Source organism: Anopheles arabiensis, chromosome 3 (genome assembly GCF_016920715.1).
Source record: "Anopheles arabiensis isolate DONGOLA chromosome 3, AaraD3, whole genome shotgun sequence".
NCBI lineage: Eukaryota > Metazoa > Arthropoda > Insecta > Diptera > Culicidae > Anopheles > Anopheles arabiensis.
The window spans coordinates 49,747,874-49,764,222 of record NC_053518.1 but is presented as its reverse complement, the minus strand read 5'-3'; the positions used below and the strand labels follow the sequence as shown (position 1 = coordinate 49,764,222).

Here is a 16,349-nt window from a genome sequence, read left to right as displayed (position 1 = left end):
ATATCACTGCACACGATCCATTTTTTTTTTTCGTAAGATCAGTTTTTTCGTTCCGGAACTATATTGGTTGTTTTGAATGTGGCTATAAAGATGATTCCATTCTGAACTAAGGAATAAAGCAGTTGTGTTTTTCTCAAGATATATTCCCTGCGACATATCAGCTTCAAAGACTTATTTTCCCCTGCAAATGAGTACTTTTATTTGAACTGTCAGGCAAAAAGCAAGCCTTCCCGGAAGCCTCCAACAATGGAATTCCCACAATATACATACCATATTTGGCTTATCTTGTAATCGTGATATTCTATTGGAGACCCGAAATCAACTTTCCCGAAGAATAACAACCACGACTGTTTTATTGTGATACGTACTGCAAACCCAAAGGATAAATTAGCCTGTTAACCTGCATCATTCCTGTAATCCTGATCCTGAATCGGTGCCATAGACTGAGTTCGGTAAATCAAGTACAGCAACCTAATTGAGTAATTGTTTTATCGATTTGATGTTTAAATGACTTCTTTATTAATTTATTTAACGTTATATACCTTTGCAACGATACAAATACAACACAAGTGTACAGAGAGCGAGCAGCTTTGAAATCGATGAATAAAAGTAGTGCAACAAATTTTGGGGAGGGAGCTTTTGGAGTAACGCGACGTTCATGAGCATGACTCTTACATTCTACTCTCATGCTTCCATGAACTGTACCGTAGCTTCAATATGCTTGAGCTTAGAATAATAACTGCGAATATGTTTGAGGAACTAACAATGGAAGGGAAATTCCGCTGGATATACGTTGGTCAATTAGTATGTTTCAACTATTATTATTACCAACTATTTCCAACATTTTGCACCGAATCATGCCACATGCACAGCTTAGCTAAACATTTCCACATCTCCTTTGCGGGCGTCCGTTCATTTCTGGTGCGAGGACGAGGACAAATTGATGGTCAGGAGCAAGTAAATGGTAGTGTAGACCATTGCGAATTCCGCTTGTTTTAATTACTACATGTGTAATACACAATCAACAGCACTGTTAAGTACCTCAAATGTCAATATGTCCTCTTAAATGTTGCTTCCAATTGTGTTTTATTATTACCACTGTGTATGCGATTCCTTAAGTGTTATTAAATCGTAACGTGTTGTTATCTATGGTCCGAGCATATTGCGAGCATAGCATATTGGAGTATACAAGTATGAAATTAATGTTAAATGGATTTTTGTTGCTGTTTTGCGTGGTTCAATTTATCAACTATTAGTTTTTCTTGCTTGCACAAGGTTGCCGTAGTTAAGGCGGCATCGATAGATAATACGCTCTCTTAAACTACATCGCCATTTTTGCTCGAACTTCGTACTTCACTTTACCTTTTCTAAAGACGGCCTTGGCATAATATTCGCATCGATGCAAATGTGCCGCTTCTGAAAAGTAAGGTAAGGAAACTCAGACCAGTTTGTGAGTAGTCGCAGAGCAATATTTGCCATGATTTTATCCGTCATTATCTGGTACCACGCATTCTGGTCTCACTTTTCGATCCGTTGGGCATTCATCTAACATAGGAGTAGTGCCTGCTGGAGCTGCTGTTAAAGAAGACGAGGACGAGCGCAACAGAGGCCTACAATCGTCAGCCAATTCGACTGAAGAGACCATCATATCGTCGTGCGCCCCGACACTTGTGCTTGAGTTGGCGACTGTCCGTTCATGCTCGTGGCATTCGCATTGACAATCTTCCGGATTGACATAATTGTACACTTGACCATCCAGAGTCGTTTCTCGACGATCATTCGTGTAACCGGCACTGTCATTGTTGGCGTTACGTGTTTGCGATAATGGTTGCTGTGGCTTTTGTGGTATTGCTGTTATACGTTTGGGTGCTTTTCGCAGTTCTGGTATAGCTTCCACATCGATCCATTTGTAACCTGGAGGCGTGACTGTGTTTGCCGACGATGACGAAGCGGACGCTTTACGCGGTGGCAGTGGTGGCGGCGTTGGTGAATCTTCTGATGCAATTCCGCGGTTACTTATTACCATTGAGGACATCATCGCCGTCGTTGTCGAAGTCGATCGATATTGTCTACCCGTACTTCCACTACCAGCAACACTAGTACTTCCACCCGCATTTCCTCCTGCTGTCGTAGTTGTCATTGTAATAGCCCCCAACGATGAGCGATGCTCAAAAACTCGGGATCCCACTCCTGATCCGGTCCCATCGCTGGACTTTTTGACCGGTAGGCTAATACGAAGCTTTGCCACATTTGAACTTTTTGGTGTAGACGTGGAGTCGTGTAATGTTGCTTGCTTATCTCCACCGGTGGTAGAACGTACTGTCATGCCTCGCACTCCAGCAGACGCCGAACGATCATGGCAATATTTATCCAGTGAGCCTGGATGGATGGGTGTTGTTGAGCGGGGTCGTTCAAGAGGATATGTCTTCAAATCGATCTGCGTGCGCTCCTTTGCTGGCACCAACTTAATGCCTACCGGTTTCTCTTCCGGCAATGTTGTGGGAATATATGGTAATTCGTCGTCGAATGATTCTTGAAAGACTAGACCAGCACTTTCGTGATCCTCGATCGCGAGCATATTTGGTCGCAGAGCATGCCGTCCCGTTTGTATCGAAGCGGAATCAAATTCCGAATCCTTTTCACTTTCTGACGACGCCATTCCGTCGTCGACAGTGGCACTGGAGCCTGGCCGTTCAATCGATGGCGTCTGATCATGATCATGGTGCTTTTGACGATGGACATGATTGTGAAGCTGATGATGATGATTTTGATGTTGGTGTTGTTGATGGTGGTGCTTTGTATCAATACATTCGGCTGGGCTAGTACTACTGCGTGATACTATTGGAGCTGCTTCATCATCTATTGCTTCTGCACTCTTATGTGAACCGTAACTGTCCCGCTTCTGCTTTCTTTCTTGTTGTAGCTGCTGCTGTTGCTGCTGTTGCTCTAGCTTCTGTTGCTGTCTTAACTGGTGCTGTTTTTGATGTTCATGTAGTTCCTTCATCAACATTGCTCCTTGCGCCTGCATGACCTGTTGAGGTGAAGATGATGTTGTTACACTATGGGCTGTCACTAGGTCGTTTGGATGCTCACTACAATTACCGGCCAACAGTTTCCTTGTTTGTGTGCCTTCGCCACCAATGACAATACTACCGTCGATCAACATGTTGTTGCTGTCTCCCCTATGCACCTGCTCGCACTGGGCTTTCTGTAGCGAGGTTTCAGAACTTTGGCTTACGGTTGAGCTGTTACGGTTCATCTCTTTAGTATAATCTTTCAAAGTGGTGCTGAATATCTGCTCCTCACTGCCAGAACCCATACGCATTTGAAATAGAGCCGCCTGTTTCTTACGCATAGAAACACTTACCGAGGACGTTGGCGCTTGATTCATTTGTTGCATTCTATGAAGTTCTATATCTACCGTTTCCTTGTTTTCCGTCGAAGTAGGTACAGGAGATTTTGGTACTTTTGATCTAGATGCAGGTGGTGGTGGCGGTGGCGGGGGTGGCGGAGGCATGGCCTGATTACCGTGCCTTTGTTCCTGTTTTCTGTTAACAGGTTCAACATAATTGTTCGTTGATGAGTGGGATTTTGCTTTAGAGCATTTTTCACCATCATCGAGATCTTCACTAACATGTTTTTCAATGCGCTGTGATAGCTCCCCAATAACATTCTCCCAGTTATGTGAATTATTTTCCTTATCCTCAATTGGGGATTTTAGCGGAATTATAATACTACCGTCCGGATTGTCAATCCTATAGCATTTGAGTGGAGGCATTGGCTTGGGCCGATCATGTATCGTAACTGTCATATTGGCAATGCGTTGCTGTTTGGGTGTTTTGGCGTGTTTTTGAATGCTACTGCCATGCCCTGTGGGTGTGCCTGAAGCGGATACCGACACTTGCCTTTCAAATGCACTTCCTCCTGATGCTGCAGCTGCTGCTTCCATAAAAGAAGATGATGTTACACCAGCCGCACTGCGGAATGAACCCAAACGCCGTTCCTCTGGCGGCGTGTGCAGTGGAATATGTATACTTTGGCCATCGAGCGGTGTGTCATAGTAGCGCAATCCTGTCGATCCAGGTGATCGTGCTGCAGCGATGTTGCTTTTCGTATGTTGGTCGTAACCAGGGGAATTAGAGAAGGATTGCCCAATACCGTCCGCTGCCGAACCCATTGGCGAAGGAGACTTCGACTTTGGGTCCCGTTTAGATTTGAACATTTTCAGCACCAGCTTCTGCTTCGACGGTGTCGAGTTGGCCGATGCGGTAGGTTGATCTGTTGTTTGATCGTACCTACCACCAAGTGTGGTCGATTCATTGGACGCCGTCGATGTACGCTTTTTCCGGGGAAGGTGCTGCTGTTGCTGTTGAAAATTATTAGAATGGTCAGTGAAAATTGCCTCTATAAATTTAAAAAATGAACAAAGAGTTCTTTCTGTTAACACTCACGTTTGCGGGCGACGGCGATCGGGTAACACTGGACGCACGTGTTCGATGTTGATCGTGGGTTGACGCCACCGAAAGTTCCTGGACGCTGTCCTTCGGTTTTTCTACGACACGTTCGTTGTCTGCAATGCCGTTATCGCTGTAGCAATGATCCGGTTTAAGCTTAATTCGTATATACTCTGTTCCGCTTGGCATGACACCAACTATTGAGTTCTTCAAATCACGCGGTGGAATATGACGCTTATTGCCAACGCTACGGCTTGTTTGATTTGTTTTGATATTTTGTATCTCTAGATTGTTCGCCGTGCTCATGCCGCAATCCGACTTACGCCGTGTATGACCCATCATAGTACTTTGTTGTGCTGCAGTTTGAACATCTCCACCACCAGGAGGTGGTTGCTGAGGAATGTTTTCTTTTTCTCCTCTGTGGTGACCATTTCCTAGGGCGGAGCCAGCTATCCCTGCGGAAGATAGTACGTGCACTCCTTCCGCTAGAACTGCTTCCGTCGGATCTTTCTTTCGGGACAGTATGACTTGTTCTAGCATCTTTTCCGTAGACGGCTCCAGACTACTTCCAACAACACCACTTTCGGCATAAGTCTGTAGAGGTTTCGCACCGCAGAAAGAGGTTTCTAGTAGCATCTTATGAGGCGAAGGTGACCGTGAAATGCCAGAAACAGCCGATGTAGCCGAAAGTTTACTGTTAGCTGATCCCTGACTACCAACACTTGAAAGCCGGCTAGTACGCCCAGAAATGGACAGGAATGCCACTACCTCAGAACTGGCAGAATCTTTACGATTATGTTGCTGTTGCTGCTGATGCTGGTACTGGTATTGCGACTGACTAGGCTGTTCCTCTAGCTTCCAAATGATTGGTGAGTAACGTTGTGTGGGGCAGGAACCGTAGTTTATCTACAAAAATAATTAGATCAATATGACGTACCGTTTTCTAGTGACTTTTTTCAAGTATTTAATTCGTATTTTTTATACAATTTTTATAAATACGTAAAATCTATTGACGTTCGTAAAAATGGCCTAATATTCTAATATATTGTATTAAAATAAAAAGGGTATATAAATAGGATATTACATAAAAAATCGTTTGACTCGAATACTGGAGTTACGCTAGTACTAGGGATTTCGTTTAACAACGAATAGACACTATTGCACATTACTTAGATTTCAAACGTATCTTTAGCTGATGTATTGCGGGCCTATATTGCCATTAAACAGATAAATGCGCAAAGAATTTCACGTAAGAGTTGTATATTTCCCATTGGTGTTAGCTACGATTGGTACTTACTTGCGTATTAGGTTTTTCTTTCTCGCGATTACCCTTCTCCGGTTCCATAAACTGCAGTTCCTCGGTAGAGTTTCGTAAGTCCAGCGTGTCTTCCTCACGAAAACCAAGTACACCCGAGTCTTGCAACGTACCTGTACCGACCTGCGCCAGGTAGATCGATACCACATTAAAATAAAAAAAAGTTTAAACTGATGATATATCCTTCTTTGTATTTATATCTCTAAACCACAGAAGTTGCCGAAAATTTACCTGCTCAAACACATTTTCGGGACTACTGTCTCTACTGTCATGATGAGACGAATGGGATGAGGCTCTACTGATGTCGATGCGTGGTGTTGCAGGTATCAGCGCCGAATGACCTTCGTATGGTTTTGTCGGCGAGCCACGAGACGAATCAATTGATGATTTTTCATGCGACCAGCGTTGCAAATTATGATGATTTTGCTGCTCCATCTGGAGATACCGAAATTGCATTTGAGGTTGAATGACATTATGGAACTTCACGAAAGTGTTACTCATAATAATATTATTATTATCTTGTTAATTTAAGATTCAGTTAATTTAAGATTCACTGACTATGCAGTCCTGCAATGTGTAAACTAAAAAGTCATTAATAGATGGCCAAAGATGAAGTACAAGAGTTTGTTATTTTAAACTCTTGTACTTCATCTTTGGCCATCTATTAATGACTTTTTAGTTTACACATTGCAGGACTGCATAGTCAGTGAATCATAAGTTATGACTACTTGTCATGAACAAGATAAGACAAAGAACCAATGAGTCCATTGAGGTTTGGGACTATGTTGAGGGAGCATGCCACATATATCATATGACCTGCCTTGAATGAAAATAATTCGATTTGTTTTATGTTTTTTTTTGCAGCAAAACTTTCTATCGTATTTACAAACAAACCAAATGCAACATAATTGCAACCTAACTTTTAATAATCCCTAAGAGCGACTACTTTTCAATACTTTTTTTATAAATAGATTGATCAAATTATGCGATAATAATTTAAAAAAACCCGAGCTTTAACAATTGAATGAAAATGAACGTGATAAATATTGTTTTTACGATATCTCACAAAATATACATCAAATCATAAAGCTTTACATAGCAAACGAGCTCGTTTTTTGATTTCAACACCTCACTGCTATCGTTCAAAGACCGGTTGCTTACTTGGCACTATGTAAAGTATGTTTATATGTATGTATATCGTTCAGCGCAGTTTATATTGTTCAGTAAAGTAATCTTTTTGTTCTTCTTTATTGGCACAACAGTCGTTGTCAATCGAGGCCTGCCTGCAGTGGCCAGTTAAACGGTAAGGAAACTAAGCAGTTGTGTAAGCCCCGTCGATGTGGGGAATGAATGTTTTGTTCATGTACTGTTCCATCCATGTACAGTTGGTAGAGTACGAGATTCGCGAGGAGGGCCCCGTGAGCGACTAATCTTAGTCATCAACCTTCTCCCTTCCTCCTTCGCGTTCATCATGTACCGGGGGCCTCAACTATTCTTACAACTTAGGGACCCACACTGAAAAACCGCCACTGCCTGCCTGTACCACAAGTGGGCTATCAGGGTCTTATTGATTACTTGTAGTAGAGTAGTCAGTCTTACGTATGGAAAGAGCACGGGGCTTAAACCCATAATGGGAATGTTGTGCGATTTTATAACTGTACAACAAACAAGTCTATTAATAAACAATAATAATAATTGTCTATTCCCCAACTATTTATACTGGTTCATATGATAACATATTGCATTCTGATTACAGTTCACGCTCGGTAATCCGCACCTTTTTAATCCGCGCGCTAGATTATCGGCACTCTCGATAATCCGCACTTTTGACAACCAAATTCATGAGGTGAAACAGTGGGTGGAATCGCGAACCGTAACGACTATCGTCAATCTTTTATTTCTGTATGAAATAGCCGGAGGCTCCTGACAACAAACGATCGTCAAATTTTTAACGACAATGCAGCTAACGACAGTCGTTATGACTGTTGTCTGAAAAAATCAAATACCAACAAATTTTAAGAGTAGTTTAATTGACGATCGCTTATAGCTAAGCGACAGTCGTTAACCGTATCGACAACAATTGAGCTGTCGTTAACTTGAAAACATTCTTTATTAATGCTTTTTTTAATTTCTAATCGCGTGAAAAAAATGCATTTCTTTAATAAATAAGACACTATTAAGGTCGTATTTATTTATAAAGACCTATAAAAAATTAAGGTTTGCAGCAACTGGAAACTGGCCTTCCCTCCGCACACAAACCGATTTTCATCTTTTTGTGGTTGCGAGTCCCCTGCATTAATTATGGTTTTGCACTAAGTTTTGTTGATAAATAATACCAATAACAAATCCAAACTTACGTAGGCTTGACGTACAGATAGGTGAACGTACTTTTGAAGCCGTCCCAGAATTCACCTTGATGCCGCGTTCGATAGGATGATGCTCATAAGGCTAACGAGATGTATGGCGACCTCACTGTCGTGCAGTGTATCAAGCTCGTCAGGCTCCCATATTGTACGCATGGAAACGGACAACCCAGCCCGTACACTCTTTTTAGGCTGCCCACAAGAACAGAGCGGGCGTGGTAGACCTAAATTGTGCAGGTAATAGCGTGGAGGCGTCAGCCATTAAAGCTAGGATAACGGTATGGCAGACGATGGTGCGAGACCGTGAGCGGGTTCGGACACTCCCGAGGTAGGCCAAGACCGTAATGTAGTTGTAGCGCCGGATAAGTAAGTTAATAAATAACGAGGACCTACCTCAGCTTTAAAAATCTTTTTTGGGCGCGCTGTGTATTAGTACTGTGGACTAGTACTGAGCCAAACGATTCATTTCACGACGCAACCCGGAGTTGAATGCGAGTCTTTTGGAATCGATTCCAACCGATGGGATCAGCGAGATCGTAAGGTCGGAATCGAAATCAAGTTCGACCCGTGGTGCGGGTTAGTCGATGCAATGATACATAAGTGGCATCGACCTGTTGGTGCAGCCAGTTCAGGTCGGGGCTACCTACTTTGGCTTGACCCGAACTCGGAGTCGCTTATGTATTAATGCACCTACTGAGCCTTTTGGATCGATCCGAATGACTCCGGGACGCTGGTAGAAGCTCCTGGAGATGTCTGGCGAATCAAGACTAAGCGACCGCGCAGAGTCATCGCGTGTAATTTCCATATTTAGCCTTAACTCTCGAGTCACCGACTTCTGTAAGGGCTCCATTCTCTTCTTTAGGCTTAAGGTGATGGGTCAAAATGGTGTAAGTTTTGGACACTCCTGCAACAGGCTAAGACCGCGCCTTAGTAACGCCGGATGTAGAAAGTAGGCAGATAGGCTATAAACTGCGTAATGGTTGCAACTTTGTAAAACATTTCGTTCAACAATCGTTTCTTCTTCTTCTTTCTCTTCTGCTTTGACACAACAAGCGTTGCTGGCTGAAGGCTGTTGTTCTGCTTCTACAACTAGTGGACTTGTCTTTCAGTGACATATTTCTTAAGGCCGAGGTACATTGTCCGCATCTAGCGCATCTAGCGACGGCTTCTTCTTCTTCTTCTTCTTTGGCACAACAACCGCTGTCGGTCAAGGCCTGCCAAGTACCCACTGGTGAAGTGAGCTTGGCTTTCAGTGACTTATTGTTACCATAGCAGGATAGTCAGCCATACGTATGGGGGCACGGTTTATTCGGGACTTGAACCCAAGACGGGCTTGTTGTTACTTCGTGCGAGTTGACGACTGTACCACCAGACCGGGCGACGGCTAGTGGATGCTTTTTTCGGTCATTGAGGGAATGATCGTGCCGGTTCTCAAATTTAAGTAGTTTATTCACCGTTTTATTAATGCAAAAACGATTGAAAGACTTGCACAACATGTTTATCAATCATATTCAAAGCTTTTCCAATCCAGTTTAATTAAAAAACATGAAAAAATTACATATTTTTTGAAGCGGCTCCAAATTGTTTAGTAACATGCTTCGGTCAGCCGCCGCCAGATGCGCTAGTGAATATCTAAATTACACTAGCGAGTACGGACGATGTGATGTACCCCGGCCTTTAACCATAGCAGAATAGATTGTATGAGGATAGGACTTCGTATGGAGGCACGGCCTTTTAGGGGAAAGCGTTTGAAATATGCAAATGTTTGGAGATGTGTTGTGTTTGTATTCTGCCATATTCTCCAAGATCTACCGCATGGTGAATCTTGCCTCGTTGATATGGTCGGTATAATTTATCAACAAAACATAGTGCGGGGCCATAATTATTGCAGGAGACTTTCAACCACAAAGAGATCGAAATGAAAATTTGTTTGTGAACAGAGAAAATGTCAGTTCCCAGTTACTGGAAACCTTAAATGTTTATATATTTCCACCTTTCACGTAGTGAGTTTTAGCTTTATAAATTTTAGATGTTTTCCTTAATTTTTTTTATTGATTTTATTTTATTTCACACGATATGCGATATTTTCTGAACTCACTGGTTGAACTTTGATTCCCTGCCAACTAGGGGAAGGTAGGTAAAGACGGACACGTTAAGGGAAATGGTAAAAATCTAGGGATATATAAGTGCAACGATCTTGAAAATCTGCATATATTATCTTACACTCATGTTTTATCAGAAAATGTGTTGAAACTTTTAAGTTTCCATCGATATTTGCGTATTTTTCATGAATGAAAAACATGGTTTTTTTCGTGCGGTTTTGAAATGTTCGGGTAAGACGGACACCTGATATGGGAAAGATGGACACCATGAAGGGTAAGATGGACAGCTGTAGAAAACGTTGGAAAGTGAAAAGTTTTACAGTATTTTAACTGATTCTATCGCTTTCCACGTCCTGGTACGTTTATAAACCAATTCTTGGCCTATTACAACAACGATTCATTCAACGGTGGCTTTAGAAATTGTAAGCACTGGTTCTAATATATCGTAGAATGCAGCATCTAAAGCATTATTGAAATATCGCGCACTTACAGCTGACGTTGCTCCAGCTTACAGAACAACAGTCTAGAACTTCCTTTAAGGAAATTACTCCGCGAAAAGACCACGACCCCAGTATTTTTTAAGGGACTTGTTAATAGTTTAATCCATTTTCCACCATGTCAAAATTCAACATTTGATGTTTGTAATCTCATAAAATTTCTCATCTATTCCTGAACAATGTCGTATCAATGCATCATCTTTTTATTGTTTAAAGTTGTCCAAGTCGTGACAAGATATTGGATTTCGTGAAGCGCCTCATCAGCGTCGAGCGTGTAATAGCATAACGAATGGCTACTATTTTGACCGGTGTTTCATTTCTCGATTATTTAAATACTTTCTCTAGTTACTGATTGATTTATAGCACCGGAACAGCCTTATTTAAGGTATTTGAAGAAATATATTCATCACCAATTGATATAAGAAGTAAAAAAATCAATAAATTTGGTGTCCATCTTTCCCTACAACAAGGTGTCCGTCTTTCCCGCTTTGGTGTCAGAATGTTTAAACCCCCAGAAAACAATATTTTGTATTGCTTTTATCCTCGTTCTTTCGCCAGTTTTTTCATTAATGATCACGACAACCCATTCATGAAATAAAACTTCCGGAAATATAAACAATACAAGTTGTAGAGCTTAAGATCCGTAGTAGTCAAATTAGATCCACAAGGATGCTCATGATTGAAAGTTTATTTTGTTCACTTCAAGTTAGGATGCTGCATTGTTGATTTTTTCGAAAAGTATTATTTTGATGCATTTATGAGAAGTGTCCATCTTACCCGCAGTGTCCGTCTTTACCTACCTTCCCCTACTGAATATGTGCTTTTTAGTTGGCACGTTTATCCATACAAAAATTTTCTGACATTTTATTGGTCAAGCCATGAGATTTTTGTGATTTAAAAAAAAAAACGCATGCATTTTTTCCATACAAACGCATGCTTTTTAGTTGAACTGTCAGCTAACTATAGAGCTTTCAACTAAAATGCCTGAAAACTAAAAAGCGTTCAACTATTGAATTCTGACTGTAGTAGGATGAGGCTGATTAACGAAATGTCAAACCAAAAACAAAACAAAAAAAAACATTGTTTAATGCGAACAACCAAAATCAAAATAACTTTATAATGTTGGATTTCTTTCATTAGGTCCGGGTCTATGAACATGTTGCGGCAATATTTGTTCAATGGCAATGTTTTATCACAAATTCCTGATTTTTTTTTTTTAATTTTATTATACTTTGGCAAAACTCAGCCAGTTTTTATTTACTTCATATCTTTCAATGAGAGTATTTTAAATATGCCATGAATTAAAGTGTGTTTTTGTTATGAAATTGTGCTCTGATAACCTTTTTTTTTTCTTTTTCTTCTTATTTGGTCGATAGGATTTGACCTCCTATACTTTCAACCGTTTTTTTTTTTTTCAAATATCCTGCTGGACACGAAATGTAATTTCTTAACAGCACGGATAAAAGGACTGCCGGATAAAAGGTACCCTGATTAAAGGCGCTCCACTGTATTTGCTCACAAAAGTATGTTAAAATTAATTTGAAATTATTTTTGATCCATTTGGTATGTAAACAAGTCCAAAAATGTTCCTGCAACAAATAAACATGAAACAAATCGATTTCTTTCTCTTGTCACAAAAATGTTCCCGCAACATGAGTTGAACAGTTCGTGCATACAATATGGCAACAAATGTTCCCGCAACATTTTCATAGTCCCGGGCCTTACTCACTTCTACCATTAAACATAACAGTAAAAAACAAGTTTTATGACAATTATTAGTCTGACAACGTGCACGAAGTTCAATAAAAAAATGGATCTTTCATTTAAAATGCATAACAAAAGCAATTTTAACCAACCATTATTTGGTAAAAATATTTATTTTAATTAATTTTTGGGTGGCACGATGATGGCATGATGACAACAAGAAGATAGTACAGTGATAGTACTCCCTCATACAAAGTATATCTTATAATAAATTCTAGTAAAAGTTTAAAAGTGCTTAAAACACCTATCTCAATGAGCAAAGTTTACAGTTTTACATAAAAATTGCATGATTGATGGATTATGAAGCCATTTGATGTATAGGCATCGAACATAACACTACAGGTGACCCCCGAGATACGACTATATTTGGGACCGGAAAAATGTCCCAAAGCAAGGCGTAGGTCGAAATACTCGTATGTCGAATATTTGTTAATATAAAGTTAATAACCGAAGATGGAGAGTCTAATTTAATGACATCGTGTATTTTATTAAAAACAATGTTCGATAATTATTAATTTTACTCTAATAGCCGTTTACACGATATAGATATTCAAGAACGGATAGTTGGGGAATTTCAATGACAACTTTAAACCGTCAAAATTAAATCGTCGTATCTTCGAATCGTCGTAACTCGGTGGACGCCTGTACTTTGGCTTGTTTTGTATTTATTGTAATAAGATTTTCCTTCCCCAAGTTACGCGATACTCGAGATATGCAAATTGGAGGTACGCGAATTTTTATTTTTGACAGTTCATTTGTCAAATCAGTCCAATTTCATCAAATAAATTTGAAATCAAAAATAAATTGCAATTTTACTGTTAGTTTTAAATTACTAAAAATAAAGAAATTATCAAATTTTCTTCTTGCATGAAATAAGTAATAAAATGCATAAAAACTAAATTCAATCAAACATAATTATTTATTGACTATATTTTAGCTGAAAAACGTGATATTCGACATACAATAAGCGAAAATCCGAGTTACGCCAATGTCTTTGGCGTGCATTATTCGCGTAACTCGGAGAAAGACTGTACTCAAAATAATCCCTCGCTTGCACCGAAACAATGGAAAAGAATGCAACTCATTACAAAATGGTTCCCCAATTACTGTTCTGTTTCAGCATAAGGTTAAGATCGAACAATCAGGAATTGGCCTACCTTGAATGGAATGTAATGTATGATTACAACAGCATTAAGGCGAAGAGAGTCTCTTCAAAAGTGCACACTGACCTTAATTTGAATGGCACGAGTGGTGTACATACTAACTGGGTAAAATCTTGATATCATGTAAAAATTGGAGAAAAAACACGGGAAGCAAAAAAGAAAGCAATAGAAATGAGCTAAACATGGAAAACACAAGACGAGAATGCCCATACGAGAATGCGAGGAAAACTCTGCGAAGAGAAAAGTACAGAGAACAAATAATCTCGAGGAAAATTAGGTTTATAGAAATACATAACCATTCATAAAGTAGCCGGAAACAGCAATCCTGTTTGAAATACTTAAAACCCAAATGACTAGCCTTTAAGAAGAGCTTGTAAAGTTGTCTTTCAAGAACGGACAAAAACTAAAAATATGGCACCTTGCGGTTTTGATCATCATGACTTTTATATCAAAATATGAAAAGGCAATGAAAAAAACAGCTATCAAAAAGGACATTGAACAGCAACAGCAGAAAAAAAAACAAACCAAATAGCCTAGAAATCCCGACCCTATATCACAATGCTGACCTCTTTTCGATGTTCGAAGGATCTATTTTTAAAACACGAAACCGCCTGACGTGATTAAATAATCGGGTCTATATCGGACTAAACGAAGCAAGCCTCATGTGCTACGCTCGGCATCTTAAGGCTCTCCGCAAACAACACGACAATTTCGATACTCACTTTTGCCATGACAAACAATTCATTGGCTGTTTCTTTTTTTTAATTGAAAAAAGTGCATTATGCATTACTAAATGTTCAAAACCAAGCAAGGATCGATAACAACTAACCGCACATGTACAATGGTGACGTAATGTTAAGAGGGAATCGTTCCTGTTCGAATGAATTATACAGGCTGAAGAGTATTTAAAAAAAGTGGTATATTTTAGTTACCTGTGCTTTTTCTTCGGCCGATGTATCTTCCATTGAGGCTATTGGTGCAGGACCAAGGCGTTTCTGTTTGCGAGACGATGGAGACGACGATGCTACATTCATCGCGTATCAAATACAACTTGGAGTTTTAGTACCGCAGCAAGGAAGGATGAAGGGAACATAAAGGGAATGAGGAGAGAAAGCTACGATACCAGAAGGAGCTCACTCTTCGGCACGGCAGGTGAAAAAATAGCACGAAGAACTTTGCCTCGGATTTGTAATGAAAAGCTTTCGGTATTGTTTTCGCTTCTTCTATTCACTGTAACCCACACTTGCCGTTTGATCAATCACTACAATGTTTCGACCTGTGGTTTATCTGAAATACCAGTAAAAATCGCGCCCAGGCCTACTGGAATTATTAACGGTTAACGGGCACATCGTTTTGCCTCGTACTAAAACACAATCGAACCGATAAGGAGGACGTCAGCAACGATGACGACGTGATGCAACTGTGTTCGGCATGTATTGATCCATTCCTCAAATTCCGATAGCTTCCGGAAAGATAGCTGCAGCATGTGAAGTCTGCAAGAAGAACATCGAGAATGGAAAATGACACCAGAGGACGCACCACGGGTGCTTAGCTAATCACTTGGATTGGTCGACGAATGCTACCAGGAAGCTTTCGTATAGTTGAAAATTCATCGAATATTATTCGATAACAAGAACTACGACAAACTTAAACTACTTTTCGTGAGTTGCTTTCGTTCACGAAAAGTTACACTTTTGCACATTTAACAAATAAAAAACGCTCACACACATACGCACATACACACACACATACACATGCGTGAGGGTAGGCTGGAAAGCATACGCACTACACGGGTACACGTACTTTTTGTGAACAGTAGCAGATACTATGCACACTAACAGGATCTTTTAGGCACTTTTGCAGATTAATAGATTTGTACTGAATCATAAAACACGATAGAACAGATTTCTTTTTTTTTTCAATGAATCTGTTTTACCTCAAAGCTTGAGCTTCAATCTTATGCGAACTTTCATTCTCGTTGCATCATTGATTATTCACTAGCACTGCCAAATATACCACAGTTCCTTCGCGCTCTTCACTTTTTCTCAACTTGGTACCTATTTTTTCCACACGAGGCTTCCGTCGTTCAAACAATTTGCAGCAATTTCTTCATTTGTATGGTGGGAATGGAATTGGAGACGATGCTTCGGCAATTATGATACTAAGTTGCCTATGAACTTGCAGATTCTATAGCAACGTGGAAGATTTTTCCCTGCAATCCAATAAGGCGCATGTCGGACAGTGCTGGCGCCTTTAAGCAGAGCTGCCTCAAACTTTGCTTCTACCGTGCACGGTATTTTTTTCAATGCTGGTTCTGCTTACCATGATGTTGAAGTATAACTGCACAAGAGCTTAGTAAACGATTGACTATCGATTTACCGCGGCTCTTTTTGAACAAGAATCCCTCGGTCGTTCTGTCTCGACTGAAAGCCAAAGCCCGATGTGGGGGCTCGTTGGGACTCGTGCTGCACCGTTGAGTTTAATCGCGCATGAGTACAACAGTCGGGAATTTAGCTTTTGGTAAGAGGCATAAGACAACTCGTGCCACATCGAAAAAAAATAAATAATACTGCAAGGTAGGTACGATACATGACCCGTATGATTTTCGTGTGTTGATTACATGATCGAGTATCAAGAGTATCAGGAATAGTTATAAGACGATAACACATTTCATGACAAGATAGTTACAAT

General features: G+C 40.3%; 1 protein-coding gene across 6 annotated transcripts; it reads right to left on the bottom strand.

Annotated features, from left to right (window-relative positions):
• Nucleotides 1-335: 335 nt before the first annotated feature.
• LOC120902026 lies at nucleotides 336-16,087 on the bottom strand. 6 transcript variants are annotated; one of them, XM_040310475.1, is made up of 6 exons: nucleotides 15,981-16,087; nucleotides 14,591-15,151; nucleotides 6,001-6,204; nucleotides 5,752-5,892; nucleotides 4,452-5,360; nucleotides 336-4,366 (listed from the first exon to the last, which is right to left on the bottom strand). In XM_040310475.1, exons 2-6 carry the CDS (start codon nucleotides 14,690-14,692, stop codon nucleotides 1,484-1,486), a joined length of 4,239 nt encoding a protein of 1,412 aa, XP_040166409.1. In that variant the 5' UTR covers nucleotides 14,693-15,151; nucleotides 15,981-16,087; the 3' UTR covers nucleotides 336-1,483. The 6 variants fall into 6 exon arrangements, with proteins under 6 accessions (XP_040166409.1, XP_040166411.1, XP_040166406.1 ...); XM_040310477.1 differs by having other exon boundaries at nucleotides 14,591-14,975; nucleotides 15,981-16,075; XM_040310472.1 differs by having other exon boundaries at nucleotides 15,219-16,069.
• Between the last annotated feature and the right edge of the window lie 262 nt (nucleotides 16,088-16,349).

Excerpts from the sequence above, each read along its gene's own strand:
- LOC120902026 (XM_040310475.1), bottom strand. The coding sequence starts at position 14,692 with ATGAATGTAGCATCGTCGTCTCCATCGTCTCGCAAACAGAAACGCCTT. Across the intron at positions 6,205-14,590 it reads CGGCCGAAGAAAAAGCACAG|ATGGAGCAGCAAAATCATCA; the intron begins GTAACTAAAATA and ends CGGTATCTCCAG. Across the intron at positions 5,361-5,751 it reads AAGAAAAACCTAATACGCAA|ATAAACTACGGTTCCTGCCC; the intron begins GTAAGTACCAAT and ends TTATTTTTGTAG.